This window comes from Malassezia pachydermatis (assembly GCF_001278385.1).
Source record: "Malassezia pachydermatis strain CBS 1879 chromosome Unknown scaffold5, whole genome shotgun sequence".
Lineage (NCBI taxonomy): Eukaryota > Fungi > Basidiomycota > Malasseziomycetes > Malasseziales > Malasseziaceae > Malassezia > Malassezia pachydermatis.
Window position 1 is genome coordinate 486422 of NW_017253142.1, and position 14807 is coordinate 501228.

A 14807-nucleotide genomic window follows, 5' to 3' on the forward strand; every position below is an offset into this window, starting at 1 on the left:
AGCGAACGACGTCATGTATGAGGCGCGTCCGAGCGATGTGCCGGAGCCCCTCTTGCCTGTGCCCACCTGGCATGCGGGCTCTGCAGACACTTCTGTACCGCTCGAAAGCGTAGGAGAACGACCAATTCAGCACCTTGTTGTATTGTGTGGTGTATGTGTCTCTTTCTTTGTGGCTAACGATGTCTAGTTGATTGGCAGCGGTAAATCGACGTGTACGTACCACTTCTTTCTTACATGCAGTGGCGCAAGCTGCCGTAGATACATGGCCAGGGGTATGTCGATGTCTCTCCTACTTACAGCCAGACATGGGATCGCCTGAACCAGGATGAACTGGGCCGTCGAACGGTCGTGGAAGCGCGTGTACGTGCTTCGTTCGAGGCAGGCCATCATATCCTACTTGATCGGACCAACATTGATCGCCGACAACGTGCTGACTGGCTTCTTATAGCGGCTGAGGTGCGACGTTCGACTGGCCGCCGCATTGTCACGTCGCTTCTCTTTCTCGACGTACCAGTGTCTGTGTGTCGAGAGCGTCTACGTTTACGTACGGACCACCCGACGTTGAAAACTACAGAGGATGCCTTGCGGTACGTTGGTCATCTCTCACCCCAGTGTGTTGGCTATGTTCGAGCGTAGCATCGTTCGACCTACGCCTACGGTCCCCGAAGGCTTTGATCGAATGCTGGTCTTATTCGACATACCCGCTACGCTATTGCCTGCATACCTACTGGATGTTTGGCACCGACTTGAGCAGGCGCCTCGTCTGCCACGGGCTGGCGAAGTGCTGTATGCGGCTGAGCCACGTCAGCGCCCTGGCCAAGGCCGTGGGCCGCGGGGCCGAGGCCGTGCGATGCGTCCACGCGGCGCATCGGCATCGTCCTGGCGCCGCACTCCTCCGACTACGCGGCCCCTGATGCGGGCATCCCCGCCGCGGCCGACGTTGCCGCCGCCGTAAGCGCCTGTTCCATCTCAATCCACTCTACGTCCCCACGTGATGTCACGATCGCATCCGCGACTTCGTAGATGTGGACACGCGCGTCCACGCCTCCCACAGCCAATCGCGTGGCTACATGAGAGCCAGGCTCCGCCCCGTCACCTCGCTTTTCCCAAGCCACACGATTGAGGCCACGTTGGCCAGGCGTGACGGCACTGAGGATCGGGCGTTCCATGTTTTGTGTGAGATGGTATACGTCGACATGCCCACCGGCATCGACCTGCGCAAACACAGCTGGATGCTGTGGATGCCAGCGTGCATCCATAACATAATCGTGCTGATTTTCAAAGCGAAGCAAGGGTGCAATGGGCGTCCATGTCGGCATGGGAGTGGTGGTCCCCGCACTGGTTCGTGTCGGCGCGCGTTGACTCGCGATGCGTGGATTCGCATGGGGGTATGTGTACGTCGACGGCGTGCTGGCGGTAGGCCGTGGTAGGGGTGGTGTGGCGCGCCATAACGCGGTTGTCCAATCCATACTTGTCGTCAAGAACAAATCCGTCATGGAGGCTGGCACAGGCTCTGTGGCTGCTGGCAAGGGATGGCATTCCAGCCGTGTAACCGGTGCAGAGTGTCCGACGTAGATACGCGACAAGTCCAAACCGGCCGCGACTCCTGCACGGTCGTAGCGCTGGGCTGCTACAATGTTGCCTTCTTCTGTGCCTACCAGGAATCGTGAGGCATCGTTGGGGGCCGTGTCTAGACACGTAATGCCCACTTCTGCACTGCGTGGATGCCATGGATTAGAGAGGAGGAGTGTCTCCTGAGGTCGCGCCAGCATGTCCAGCGACCACGTACACACGACGCCATCTGTTGATGCACTTACGAGCTGCGGCGCTTGTGCATGCCCGGTCATACGCAGACTGTACACAGGCGCACTGTGCGCCAATGGTTCGCCACTGCGAAATGCAAGGGGTGTGCGCTGGACAGGCAGACCACGATGCCTCGTATCCCACAGCAGGACCTGCCCGCTGTAGGTACCACCAATAAACAGGTTGGGATGGTACGGCGAGGCCAGGACACTTACGACATCTGTCGGGGCCGTAAAAACAAATTCAGGGCGTTCGCGCACATGCAGATTCCACACGGCGACCAGCCCCTGATGATCGTCATCGTGCGCCAATACGCGTTTTCGATTGTACGCGACAGCTACCAGCTCAGGGTGCTTCGCGGACCAGTCGATGTCCGTCACAGCACGTGTATCGAACAGGCTTTCGTCCATAAAGGTATGTACATGCCGGAGCGACGCTGCAGCGGCTGCCTCCGCCTCATCGGCCTCCGTAGGAATGTGGGTATAGTCTGTGAGTACATCGTACTGTTCGTCCAGCATACGTTCCATGACCATGGCCTTGGTATGCACAAAGTCGGTGAAGTCGGATGTGACAGGGACAGGTGTGGGCTCCACTGTGTCTTCGGGGGGGGCGGACAAGGGCGCATGATCCATGTCGTCTTGCGATGGCAGCGGCTCTGAGGGCACGGCATTTGGTGGCACAGACGCAGGCTCATCCAGTGGATCGGTTTGTACTTCCTTGGTGTACATGATTTTGTCGGGCTGCGGCGCCGGAGGGGCCTCCACGACGTGGTGGTGTTGGTCCATCGAGGGCGGCGGTGGTGAAGAGCCGCTGGGCCCCGGCTCGGTCTGTGTCTCCTTCTTTTCTGGCGCTGCTACCTCGGATGTATCTGATACGGTCATGGACGACGTAGGCCGGAGCAGCGTGGCTACCAACTCATCGACCGACGGCGCGGTTGCCTCTGGGCCCGTTGACGTGGCACTCTCGTCCCGGCTTGCCTGCATCCGGCGAGCCCGCTCTTCACGAGCCCGCCGAAGCTCTGCGAGCTTGGCACGCTTCGCCTCAATCTCGGCGCGGCGCGCTGACATGACAAGGGGCCTAGGGACGTACGAAGCGCACGCTCTGTCCGCCGCTACGACAACGCGATGCGCACGCGCGTGTGCGTTGATGTGCACGTGATGGAGGGCCACGACGGCCAGGCCCTTCTACGCCGATCAGCGACTCGTGCATTACCATGGCGGACGTTCGACGTGCTAGTGTGGACCGTGTGACGAACGAGACCAAGATCCACATTGATATCGCGCTGGATGTGGATCCAGCGACGGCGCCGCAGACCATTGAGATCAAGACGGGCGTCGGCTTCCTGGATCATGTACGTACTAGCCTCCTTGTGCATGCCTACTCACACAAGCGCAGATGTTGCATGCCCTTGCGAAGCATGGTGGCATGTCGCTCCAACTGCAGTGTGAGGGTGACTTGTGGATTGATGACCACCATACCGCTGAAGACTGTGCGATTGCTCTTGGTGCGGCGTTCAAGAAAGCACTGGGCCCGATTCGTGGTGTGAAGCGGTTTGGTACGGGCTTTGCGCCGCTGGATGAGTCGCTCTCGCGGGCGGTGGTGGACTTGTCGTCGCGGCCATACTGCCACACGGATCTGCAGCTGCGCCGCGAAAAGATCGGCGATCTGAGCTGCGAGATGATCCCGCATGTCTTCCACAGCTTTGCGACAGAAGCTGGCATTACATTGCATGTCGACGTGCTGCACGGCAGCAATGACCACCACAAGGCGGAGTCTGCCTTCAAGGCTACGGCTCTTGCATTGAAAGAGGCCACCTCTCGCACAGGCACGAACGATGTGCCCAGCACCAAAGGTATGTGCCCAGCGATGTGCACTGACCACCCCATTAGGCGTGTTGTAAGGAAAATGAAACCGAGTCCTTTCGTCTACCTACGGCCAGAAACGACTATAGCATCGTAGTGACCGTCTACATCTCCAACAAGCTTAGACCTTACGCTGCACAGCGCCTACTACACCGCCTCCATGCGTATAGTGCGGTGGCTGGTATACCGGCGCTGTCGATGTGGTGGTCGTGGACGAGGTCTCCGTCTCGCTAGGCTTCAACAGACCGCCCAGCATAAAGCCAGAGGCGGCGATGCCACCTAGCACCCACAGACCCCGGCGCTCACCATGGTTGAGAGGGCGGCGAGTCGAAGGACGAGCACGCGAGTGGGATGGCTGCACTGACGGATCCACCGGCATCGACTGCATGGTGTCCTGGATGATCTCTCTGATGATGCCGTTGGCGGACGACTCTGCCTCTGTCAAATTCTGTGAGAGGCGGCGGTGCCAGTGTGCCGGCACGATATCGCCTGCCATATCAAGCATGGCCTTCATCTTCTTCGACGGCTCCGGCTTGCCTTGCGCTTCGCCCAAGCTCGGCAAGTGGGAGACATCAGCGCCTGTCACGGTGTGCACCTTGGGCATATGCGGGATGTGCCATTCTGGCTTGAACGAGTCGGAAAAGTCACGCGTAGGGTCCACAAATGCCTGGATGGTAGGGATGTACTGTGGCTCTGGCGGCGGTGTCACCTCGAATGGCACGACAATGTTGAACGTGTTAGTGCTCTTGTTCTCTTCCGCCTGGGCCACCGCCTCCGCGTTGACCTCAGGGAGACCCGGCGTGCCGGTGACTTCGTGGTGCTCTTCGCTTGGCGACGCCTTGCCGATATTGCCCTCATGGTCAGCGGTAGCGCTAATCACGGTGCCCGCTTCCAGGGATACCGACGGCATGGTCTTCTCTGCATGTGCCACGGCATCCTTGCCCTTCTTGGCACGCTGGCTGCTGCTGGGCGCCTTGGTCGACTTGGCGCGCGAAAGGGGTGCCGTGATCGGCGTGGCGGGCTTGGCCACGCCGGCTGTAGCAAGGGACGAGCCGGAGCGAGCCATATCGTTCTGCTTCAAGCGCTGGATCAGCTCAGCCTTGCGGCCTGTCGTAGTAAGGCCACGCTGGCGCAGCATGGCGCGTAGCTCTGTTACCTGCTTCTTTTCGTAGCCTTCGTTGGTCAGCAGCACGGTCGAGACGAACGTGCGTGCCTGCGTCTGCACGGCTGCTGCACGCAAGCTCGGCGTGGACAGCGCATGCTTCACACCCGACTGACTCAGACGGCGGAGCATAGTGTGGTGTGTGTATTGGGCAAAACACGCAAATCGTCACTCTCGGTGGCAGCTGCGGTTTTCGGGTGCAGAGCCCAGGCTGTAGATTTTTGCTGAGTCAGCACTATCTGTGCACGCTGCCCGCAAGCCCAGCGCCGCCCAGCGGCGAGGCGAACATTAGGTCTAAACCGCCAGACCTCCACACGCAAGACCAGACCCGCCGGGGGCCCGCCGCGCTGCGCGGCGCTCTCTCGTTGCATCGCTGGACGCTCTTTTCTTCCTTTTTCTTTGCAGGCCCTTGGTGCGCGTGTGGCATGCCACCCAAAAAGCAGGAGCTACCGCCTACGGCCCCGGCTGATGAAACGCGGTCCCTGCCCTGGGCGTATACGTCTTTTCATCCACCTCCGTTTGTGAATGCCAAGAGTATGTAATGTGCCTTACTTATGTCAGATGTGTCGTCGTCCTACCTGAAGAGTGAGGCGCAGACATGGGCCTCACGAGCAAGCCGGCCCACGAAGCGAGCCAAGCGGGACGCCGAGACGGACGCAGGAGAGAATGACGAGGCAGAGGAGACGGCGGAGAGCGCGGCCGCCACAGAAGAGAGTGACAGCGCGAGTGCCTCTGCGAAACGCCTTGTCGTGCATCTGGGCTCCGACTTTGTGCGTGTAGGCCGATCCAACGACCTTTACCCGACGCTTGTCCCCAATGTGGTAGCACGCCGCGGTGCTGAGCCCCACCCACTCCCGCCTTCGCCTGAGCCGATGCCGGCCTCCGAGGCCTCGTTTGAGACACTTCGTGCGGAACTACGCTCCATTATGCGGCAGTACAAGCTGCGGCCAGTAACGCACGGCTGGCAGTCGGCGAATAGCTACAATGCCTCTGTCCAGCCGGAAAAAATTGCGGAGCACAATGACGTGTACCATGTAGGATTCGTCGACGAAGCCTCGATACCAGGGCCGATTGCGGTCGGCCAAGAAGCGCTGCGTCTGTCGTCCTTGTCATCAGGGGAGCCATCGATGTGGACACTCTTTCGGCCATGGGCGCGTGGCATGCTCAACGTCGAAACGTATGCTACGTCGTACGGTACGTCGTGTATTGAGGCGTTGCTGGGCGACGTCCAACACATTTTGCGGCATGCCTTCTCGTTGCCGTCTTCGGTGCCCGATGGCTCCTCTGCCTCGCCTGGCCTCGGTATTCCTGAGGCCGAGTATGGTGACTACTCTGTGCTGCTATTGGTCCCTGACTCGTTTTCACGCAGAGATATCCGTGCGTTGGGCCATGTCTTACTGCGCTACATGGGCTTTGCTGCGCTGCATGTCCAAACAGAAGGGCTCTGTGCGACGTTCGGCGCGGGTTTAAGTGCTGCGTGTGTCGTGGATATTGGGGCGACCAGCATTGGCATTTCCTGTGTCGAAGAAGGTCTGGTTCTCCCTGAGACACGTATTACGCTGTCCTACGGTGGGCGCGATATGTCGGCCTTCTTTGGCGATGTGCTGCGTGGCTCCAGTTTCCCGTATAAGGAGCTCGATCTCCAGCGTCGTGTATGTGATATGGCCTTGCTGGACGAGTTGAAAGAGCGTTTTGTTACGCTGCAGCCTAGTCAAGTCGGTTTGAATTTGTACGATTTCACTGTGCGATGGCCTGGCGTGGTCTCGCAGAAGTACGCCCTGCGGTTGTACGATGAGCCTATTCTGGCCGGTCTTATGCTCTTCCATCCAGAACTGGTCGCCGCGATGGCGTCTTCGCGACCGCTTCCTTTCCCACGCCGCCGCTGGTCCAGTGCGTCTGTGGAAACGAGCATGGTTGATGAACCAGAGCTCTTAAATACGCTCTCTATGACCAATCCATCGCTTGGCGGGAATGAGGCGAGTGAACTCACCGCGTCGGCGACGCACGACCTGACGCCGACGCTGGCCATGTTTGGCTGTGTGCAGACCAAAGTCCCCGATCCTGTCATGGCGTTGGTCGACCCATCGCGTGTGTTGCCTGCAGTAGACACGACCACAGCCACTTCGTCACCGGCCCCGCCCGGTGGCGGCGGCGCTTCGACGCCTATGAACGCGACGTCCTCACCCGCACCAGGTGCGACGGACGGACCCACGGCCTCAGCGACGGAGGCTACGGAGAAAACCGCGGCCATACCAGCGAAGAATGGCCCTGCGTCCTCAAAGGGCACTACTTCGTCTGTGCCTCAAACATCGGCGATGGCCTCGCAAGCGGCAAAATGCCAGGCGGCTGCGATGCAGGCGGCACAAGCACACGATATCGATATCGTAGGCGAGGCGGCAATGACACCGTTGGATCGCGCTGTCTTCCAGAGTCTGTTGGCCTCGACAGGCTCAATTGATGGTACACTGAACAGTGGTGCTGAAGAGCGTTTACGCCGCTTGGCGAACAACATTGTGTGCATTGGCGGCGCTGCGCGTATTTCAGGACTTGCCGAGGCGCTCGAGGCGCGGGTGTCCATGCTACTGGCTGAGCACTACACACCGTCGGACCCAGCGCGTGTACCCGCGGTGCAAGTCCCCGCCTCGTTTACGGCACCGCAAGCCGTGGTCATCCCCCCTCCTCGCAATTTGGACCCGGCTTCGCTGGCGTGGAAAGGCCTGGCCGTGCTTGCGCATTTGGACGCGATGCAGGAATTGTGGGTCCAAGCGGCTGACTGGGATACGCTGGGCTACCGTGCGTTGAAAGAAAAGTCGCTGTTTTTGTAGCTACATGCCAGGAGTTGAATCTACTATACAGGCAGAGTCCAGCTGACTATCCGTTGAGGGTATCGCGATCGATCCAAGAAAGAACGACAGGGTAAATAGTGGAGGTGTGGACGACGGGCCCCACGTGGTGCCACGGTCCTTACACGAGGAACGGCTCGAAAATGACTTCGGCCTTCTTAAAGTCGTTGTGCACGACGTTCACCAGGAACCATGTGTCAAAGACGTTGCTTAGCATGGTACGTGCTGTTGAGCCCTCTGGGTACAGGTGCGCCCAGCGACGACCGATTTCGTACGCCTCATCCTTCCACGCAAGGAACGAAATGGACTCGACGATCGTCGGCTGCAGAATCTCGCAGTGTGGGAAGCAGCCCCACGTCACGGCGTTGGGCGCATCCGAGGTCGTATTGGTACGCATATCGCCCTGCGCATTCACGGCATGGTACGTGATTTGCGGGTGCGCTTCAATGCGCTGCAGCAGCTCGTCGAGCTGCTCCGGGGCTACAAAGAACTCCAAGTACGCTTTCTGGTACACGTAGCCGTCCTTTGGACCCCAGCCATGCACAGGGTCGCTGCTGGGCACACCATCAACAGGCGGCTGTGAGTTGATAGTAAGGTAGCCGCGCTTGTTCAGCTGGATCAAGTGCTGGTCAATGACCTTGGTCTCCTTGGCCACGGGCGTGTCGCTCCACGGCAGCGACTTGAGATCGCCCGCACAGAATCGCACGAAGAGGTCCTTGAGATCGTCCAGCGTGTTCGGCTCGCCCCACAACTCCAGTGCCTCCTCCTTGGTAAACCGCAGGTGCGTGCCATACGCATCGACATCGCCATATGCTGGCGAGCGTGCGTCACCCCAACGCCCATTCGGGAACTCGTCCCAACCGTCGGTACGGTTGACGTAGCTCTTCGTCCGGTTCGCCCAGAAAATCGGACGGATGTTTTCGTCACGACGCTTGGGCGTCAGACTCTGGCGCCATGGCAGCGGGTTGAGCTGCTGCACACTTGGCGTAAGGCCCAAGTACTCCAGCAGCATACGACTACCACGCTCCAAGTTCATCGTGTAGATGTGCAGACCGTTGACATCCAAGTCAGGATGCTCGAGGATCTTCTTGCACATATCGCCCACAAGCTTTTGGCCGACCAACCGCACCTGTTCGTCGTCGTCCTTCACAGGGTCCAGCGCGTCGTGGAAATATTGCGGGACATGGGCACGGAAACGTGCCACAGCGCGCGTGAAACCGCCGTAATTCTGGATCGGCATCACACCTGGCACGATCGGCACCGTAATGCCTGCTGCACGAATGCGCTTGCACCAGTCCACAAACGCGTCGAGATCGTAGAACATTTGCGTAAAAATAAAGTCAGCACCAGCATCGATCTTGGCCTTGAAGTGCTCCATTTCTGCCTCAGGACCATCCTTAGCCTCGGGGTGGCCTTCCGGGAAGCCAGCCACGGCGATCGCAAAGTAATCACCATAGTTCGCACGGATGTACTGCACGAGTTCGCTGCAATGCGAGAAGCCTGCGGCATCCGCCTCCCATTCACCGCCACTCGCCGGTGGATCGCCACGCAGCGCGAGGATATTGCGGCAGCCAAAGGCCTTGGCCTCTCGCAGCGCGACGTCGATCTTGCTGCGTGGCATGTTGGTGCAGGTGAGGTGCATGCACGTCTCCAAGCCAAAGTACGCCTGCACGGTCTTCACGAGCTGCGTCGTGAGATCTGACGTACGACCACCAGCGTTCCATGTAATGTCCACAAAGGCAGGGCCCAGCTGTGCCATGCGCTCAATGCGGTCGTACAGGTTGGTCAGGCCCTGCGGCGTGCGTGGGGGGAAGTACTCAAAGCTCCACCATACACGGCCCTCTTTCTTGGCCTTAGCAATCTTGTGCGTGACTATTGTGTGAGAAAGGGGATGCATACTTACTCTTGCAACTCTCGTCCCCAGACATGGTTACGATGCGCTGGCGAAGGAGCAGCGTAAGGGAGAGACGCAGCGGCTGTTGTGCCGTGCATGCTTGACCGGGGCCTTCTTGTGCCTGCACGTGGACGTATGTGCTCGGCCGACGCACGCCATCGACGAGATCGCGGCCGCCCAGCACGACACATACGCGCGCGTGTGGAGGTACGACGCGACGTTGAGCGCACCGTGGCACCATGGCGCGGGAGACCATTCAGCAGGCGCTGGTGCAAGGGCTCCTAGCGCGCCGATTTGTCGCGCGGGATGATCTGCGTGCCATCTATGGTGATCTATGCAGCGCGTTGCAAGGTAGGTAGTGTTCATTGCTCACGGTAGTGTCCGAGGCGTTCGAGGCCGACTTGGACGCGATCCAAATGTCATTGTCCCCTCTTGGCCTAGACGTGCGTACGTGCCACGATCAAGTCACAGCTGTGGCCTACGTAGCTCTGATCAACGCAAAAGGTGACTCACTCGCTGAGCTAGCTACGCCATACTCGCCCAGCGAACTGCATTATATTCGCTCGTTGGTACGTCCACTTACCCACACTGACTTAAGATCGGTCATATGATCCATGCACCGGATGCCCGCTTTGCTATTCCGTCAACACAGGCCTTGCTTGTGGCATCTCACATGCAACCTACGCCTCTCACGAAACAAGCGGCGTCGGACCTTCTCCAGAACTTGGAACGACGTGGCTGGTTTGCCTATCTCCGTCGCACAGGCGCCTATACCCTTACAACACGCGCGCTGTGCGAACTGGATGCGTTCCTTCGTCAGGAATGGGAAGGGGCCATGTACGAATGCCTGGTATGCTATGCTTTGGTCACCCTCGGCGAGCGATGTGCATCGCCACAGTGCCAGGCTGCAGTGCATACCTCGTGCATCGATGCCTTTTGTGCGCGGCATACGTCATGCCCACAATGCCACCAGGTATGGTCACCTTTACCGCTCGGCGATAGTAGACATAATGAGTAACGTAAAACTAGGATGACTACAGGATCTCTGCCCATGGGCCAGGTTAGACCTTCGCCTTCGTTTCCTTCTCACGCACGACCTTGTCGATCCAAGTAGCGACGTGCTTCACGTTGCTCGAGTTGAAGCCGGCCATACTCACACGGCCCGTAAGCATGAGATAGATGTGGCCCTCCTTGGTGAGGCGCTGGCACTGCTCCTTGTCGAGACCCAGGTACGAGAACATGCCGATCTGGTCGACGATGTGGTTCCACGTACCGGGCGTCTTGAACTCGTTCGTGAGTAGGTCACACAGCGCTTGACGCATGTCCATAATGCGACCTGCCATCGTCTTAATGTTGCTGTCCCATTCAGCACGCAGGTCTGGCTCACCGAGAATCTTGGCCACAATACGAGCACCGTAGGCAGGCATCGTGCTGTTCTCGCTGCGCTGCAGGACATTGACCTGACTCTGCACATTCGCGGCCTGCTCCTTGGAGCCTGTCACAATATGCAGCGCACCAATACGCTCACCGTACAGACCGGCGTTCTTCGCAAAGCTCTGCGCAACAAGCATCGCGATATCGCCACGCTCCTCAAAGTGACGCACCGAGAAGGCATCGCGCGCCGGCTCACCGGAGGCAAAGCCCTGGTATGCCGAGTCGAAGAATGCAAACAAGCGCTTCTTCGCAAACACGTCCGCAATCTTGCGCCACTGCTCCTCCGTGGGGTCGACACCTGTCGGGTTGTGCGCCACAGCATGCAGGAGGACCACCGAGCCATCAGGCATGTTCATCAGGTCCTCGTACATACCATCGAAGTTCAACTGGCGTGTCTCTGGGTTGTAGTAGCGGTACGTCTTGGTCTTAAAGCCTGCCGTTTCGTGGATGGCATAGTGGTTCGGCCATGTCGGGTCAGAGAGGTAAATGCACTTCTCGGCTGGGAAGGGGTAGTTTTCCACGAGGAAGCGCGCGCCGACGTGGTTCGCACCTGAGCCACTGATCGTTTGGTTGGTCACGAGACGACCTTCCTTGATCACCTTCGCGTCCTCACCAAACATGAGGCGAGCCGAGAGATCCAGGAACGGCTGGAAGCCTGGGATAGGCAGGTACTCATGGTTCGCAGACGGGTCCTTCACAAGCTGTTCCTTGGCCTATACATGTCAATAGTACGGATACATACCTTCTGCACAGCAGGAAGGATCCATGGCTTGCCGTTCTCGTCACGGTAGGCACCCACACCAAGGTTCGCTTTGTTGGGGTTTGTGTCCTTTGCATAGTTGGCACTGAGAGCCAAGATGCTGCATTGTGAGTTTTATGTATTTAGTACGTACGCGTCCTCAGGGGCACCTTCCACCTTACTCCAGAGGTCTGTCACAAACGGAATACTGGTCATGGCAAGCGTTATCGAAGCTTCTGTCGGTCAAGCTCTCGCTGCGTCGATTTTGCGAACGCGGGCCCCCGACCTCCCGATGGCCTTGTGACAGTGCCTGTGACTCGCGCATCACGTGCACTGGTTCAGGGCACTGGCCCCTCCTCCCCACATGACACTCGCCTCTGCACGACAGTAAAGTCCGATGTAGAAACAGGCCGTGTCCAGCTGCAAAGCCATTGGGGCGCATGTCGTATCAGGCTACACTACTTTCTCAAGTCCCTTGTATTTATACATCATGTAACTACATAGAGCGCGAGGTATATACATGCGTAACGATCTTGTTCGTGTTTAGTGGACAAGGCCTCGTGTGGCAGAGAGACGTTCATTCTCCAGCTTTTCCTTGTTTGCTGTGAAGGCTGCATTGCGCATCTGCTCCTGGTTGGCACAGTCGTGCGACTCGGGCAGGCGATGCTTACTGCAAAAGCTCAGGCTGCAGTGGGGGCACTGGCCTACGATCTGCACAGCCGCATCTCGGCATTGCTCTTCTGTACCGCGACCATGTTGGCACCGCTTCTTGGCACCACCACGAAGGCGCAGTACCAGGTGCAGGGTGCTTTCTTTTTGGATGTTATAGTCACTGAGTGTACGCCCGTCCTCTAGCTGCTTTCCGGCAAAGATCAGACGCTGTTGATCCGGAGGAATTCCCTCCTTGTCTTGAATCTTTGCTTTGACTATACAAAAGTTAGCATATCTGTCTCTCGGAGCTGTCGTCACACGCACCATTATCAATTGTATCACTACTCTCAACCTCCAAGGTAATCGTCTTGCCAGTGAGTGTCTTTACAAATATTTGCATTGTTATGAAGAAAGAAGCAACGAAGGGAGGGAGGGCTAGAGGTCGTTGTTGTTCTACACGTCTATGCGACTGTAGCAAAGGTTGTGGCAACAATACAATGCTGTCTTATCGCCTCTTTATACAGATCTTCATGTGGAGGTGGCGCGGGGTTTTTGACAAAGGCCACGCAAGCGAGTGATCGGACGCTGCTTGCGGCTTAAGCGTCGCCACTGCGCCGTATCGTAGAGCCACGGCCCTTGGAGGGCAAATGCGCATCCGGCATACCCTCCCATGCCTCGGCCCCTATGTGCTTCACCTGATCGCGTGCTTGGCGCCAAGCCTCTAGGCTCTGGAGCGTAAGTCATATAGTAGTGACGTACTTTGGCACAGTGCTCGCGCTGCATATAGGCCATATCAAGCATCAATTTACGGAAATCCGCCACTTTGAGACGCTGGAAACGGTCTAGCGATGCTTGGATTGATGAGTTGACGTATTCCATGTCCTTCAGAGACTGCGTTAGGCCGTCCTGTAACTGTCGTGTCAGCGTGTATGTAGATTTGCAACGTACCAACACAACTTCTGCGCGAAGACGAGCCAAGTTCGCTTGGCGTGTCCGGTCGGGATCGCGATCCATGACACTCGCTAGCGTATCGCTCAGGGAGCCCAAAATTCCACGGGATGTAGGCTTGATCGAGGCGAGGGTTGCTGCCTCGATAGGCATGGTAGAAGAGGGCGCTGAGGCCACCTCAGGTTCCGGCATTCGGTCCTTTGCCTTCGTCGAGGGGGTGGCCCACGGGTCCTCCTCCTCCATTTCAGCTGCGCGTCCATATACAGACACTCGCTGCGAAGGCTGTTGGGCCTCTGTCTGGGAAGCCATGAGACTTGCACCGCCTGTCTCGAGAGCCTGTTGCAAGCGTGCTGCCTCTGCTTCGACACGCTCCATGGCTTTCAGTTGCTGGCGTTTCTGCTCGAGCGAATCCTGTGTGGTTTCTAGCTGTTGCTGCTTTAAATGTCGCCACTTGATGATCTTTTGCAGAATCGTGCCATACTGGGTATACTCATTTAATGGCTCAGTGATCTGCGATTCCCATGCCTGTGTCATTTCATTAATGGACTCGCTCGTTTTCTCGGCAGCCTCCGCCACCTTGTCTACCAGGGGCGCAAGCGCCTCAGCTTCCGATGGCGCTTGCGCATGCAGAAGGGTACCCAACTCAGCAAAGTCGTGGCCAATATCCTGCCAACGACGTACTAGACGGCGGTTGACAGGCTCCATGGAATGGGCCATATGCGATTCAAACCGGTTTGTAAAGGCTTCCGAGTCTTGAAACCGTGTATGAGGCGTTTGCAGCTTGGCTGTCGTTGAGGGCGTGGGCAAAACGAGGTAGAAACCAGGTGCATCTGGGTTGGCGGGCTGCTGTGGTGGCGCAGCGAGGTTGTTCTTCGGTAGCATAGTCAGAGGTGCTGTGTTCTTGATTTCATGCCATGTATAGCGAGAATCAAGGAAGCGACGGAATACAATATCATGGCGCAGTACAGGGTGAGTATCGATCCGACGCAAGAATCGTTCTAGCATGCGGGTGCGCTTTGTCATGATAGCCGGATCCACTTTAGCACGCCCTTGTTTCATAGCGTAGTCGGATAGACTGTGCTTTGATGGAATCGGCGGGATAATGAGCGTCGGATGCAGTTGGACCAGCGCATCGCGCAACGCTTCAAATTCGGAGTATCGTCGCTTCGCTTCCAAGCCCTGTGGTGTGTGAGTAGGATGGCGTACATACCGGTGAAACAATAACATAGATTACATAGACGGACTTGGCCAGTTCTGAAGCCACAGCAGCATCGACGATCTGTTGCGTTAATAAGAACACAGGCAGGTATGTACATACTCGAATCTCGCTGGCCTCGTAGTCTGGCGCAGACACTGGTTCGATACTTGAACCAGATGTAGGACGATGCTGTTCACTCTCATTATGTTCGAAGGATAGGGTAGCTTTGAGTGGCTCTGCCTCGGCCTCCGACCAAGGATCTGTCATTGCCAT

The 14807-nt window shown here is 57.8% G+C and overlaps 11 protein-coding genes across 11 annotated transcripts; 4 read left to right on the plus strand and 7 right to left on the minus strand.

Moving 5' to 3' along the window:
* Positions 1–13: 13 nt before the first annotated feature.
* On the plus strand, positions 14–636 carry Malapachy_1948 (hypothetical protein; the record flags this gene model as incomplete). The annotated part of the gene is made up of 4 exons (XM_018136444.1): positions 14–151; positions 188–212; positions 241–272; positions 304–636. 4 exons carry the CDS (start codon positions 14–16, stop codon positions 634–636), a joined length of 528 nt encoding a protein of 175 aa, XP_017991444.1.
* Positions 637–653: 17 nt separating this feature from the next.
* Malapachy_1965 (hypothetical protein) lies at positions 654–875 on the minus strand (the record flags this gene model as incomplete). Its single annotated transcript, XM_018136461.1, has 2 exons — positions 654–682; positions 725–875. The coding sequence occupies 2 exons, from the start codon at positions 873–875 to the stop codon at positions 654–656; spliced, it is 180 nt and encodes a 59-aa protein (XP_017991389.1).
* A 24-nt stretch (positions 876–899) lies between these two features.
* Positions 900–2870, minus strand: Malapachy_1952 (dynein intermediate chain; the record flags this gene model as incomplete). The annotated part of the gene is made up of 1 exon (XM_018136448.1): positions 900–2870. The coding sequence occupies one exon, from the start codon at positions 2868–2870 to the stop codon at positions 900–902; it is 1971 nt and encodes a 656-aa protein (XP_017991418.1).
* Positions 2871–3016: 146 nt separating this feature from the next.
* Positions 3017–3703, plus strand: Malapachy_1913 (igpd-domain-containing protein; the record flags this gene model as incomplete). Its single annotated transcript, XM_018136409.1, has 3 exons — positions 3017–3154; positions 3199–3655; positions 3693–3703. The coding sequence occupies 3 exons, from the start codon at positions 3017–3019 to the stop codon at positions 3701–3703; spliced, it is 606 nt and encodes a 201-aa protein (XP_017991325.1).
* An 83-nt stretch (positions 3704–3786) lies between these two features.
* Malapachy_1958 (hypothetical protein) lies at positions 3787–4959 on the minus strand (the record flags this gene model as incomplete). The annotated part of the gene is made up of 1 exon (XM_018136454.1): positions 3787–4959. One exon carries the CDS (start codon positions 4957–4959, stop codon positions 3787–3789), a length of 1173 nt encoding a protein of 390 aa, XP_017991420.1.
* A 293-nt stretch (positions 4960–5252) lies between these two features.
* Positions 5253–7652, plus strand: Malapachy_1940 (actin-like atpase domain-containing protein; the record flags this gene model as incomplete). Its single annotated transcript, XM_018136436.1, has 2 exons — positions 5253–5361; positions 5389–7652. The coding sequence occupies 2 exons, from the start codon at positions 5253–5255 to the stop codon at positions 7650–7652; spliced, it is 2373 nt and encodes a 790-aa protein (XP_017991438.1).
* A 139-nt stretch (positions 7653–7791) lies between these two features.
* On the minus strand, positions 7792–9598 carry Malapachy_1989 (methylenetetrahydrofolate reduct; the record flags this gene model as incomplete). The annotated part of the gene is made up of 2 exons (XM_018136484.1): positions 7792–9542; positions 9574–9598. 2 exons carry the CDS (start codon positions 9596–9598, stop codon positions 7792–7794), a joined length of 1776 nt encoding a protein of 591 aa, XP_017991500.1.
* Positions 9599–9803: 205 nt separating this feature from the next.
* Malapachy_2021 (hypothetical protein) lies at positions 9804–10569 on the plus strand (the record flags this gene model as incomplete). The annotated part of the gene is made up of 4 exons (XM_018136516.1): positions 9804–9915; positions 9943–10133; positions 10163–10537; positions 10567–10569. The coding sequence occupies 4 exons, from the start codon at positions 9804–9806 to the stop codon at positions 10567–10569; spliced, it is 681 nt and encodes a 226-aa protein (XP_017991250.1).
* Positions 10570–10625: 56 nt separating this feature from the next.
* On the minus strand, positions 10626–11953 carry Malapachy_2002 (aspartate aminotransferase; the record flags this gene model as incomplete). The annotated part of the gene is made up of 3 exons (XM_018136497.1): positions 10626–11711; positions 11741–11858; positions 11892–11953. 3 exons carry the CDS (start codon positions 11951–11953, stop codon positions 10626–10628), a joined length of 1266 nt encoding a protein of 421 aa, XP_017991316.1.
* Positions 11954–12280: 327 nt separating this feature from the next.
* Positions 12281–12715, minus strand: Malapachy_2007 (ubiquitin domain containing protein; the record flags this gene model as incomplete). Its single annotated transcript, XM_018136502.1, has 1 exon — positions 12281–12715. One exon carries the CDS (start codon positions 12713–12715, stop codon positions 12281–12283), a length of 435 nt encoding a protein of 144 aa, XP_017991311.1.
* A 269-nt stretch (positions 12716–12984) lies between these two features.
* Positions 12985–14801, minus strand: Malapachy_2003 (Sorting NeXin; the record flags this gene model as incomplete). The annotated part of the gene is made up of 5 exons (XM_018136498.1): positions 12985–13116; positions 13148–13300; positions 13337–14515; positions 14547–14615; positions 14655–14801. The coding sequence occupies 5 exons, from the start codon at positions 14799–14801 to the stop codon at positions 12985–12987; spliced, it is 1680 nt and encodes a 559-aa protein (XP_017991315.1).
* Positions 14802–14807: the final 6 nt, after the last annotated feature.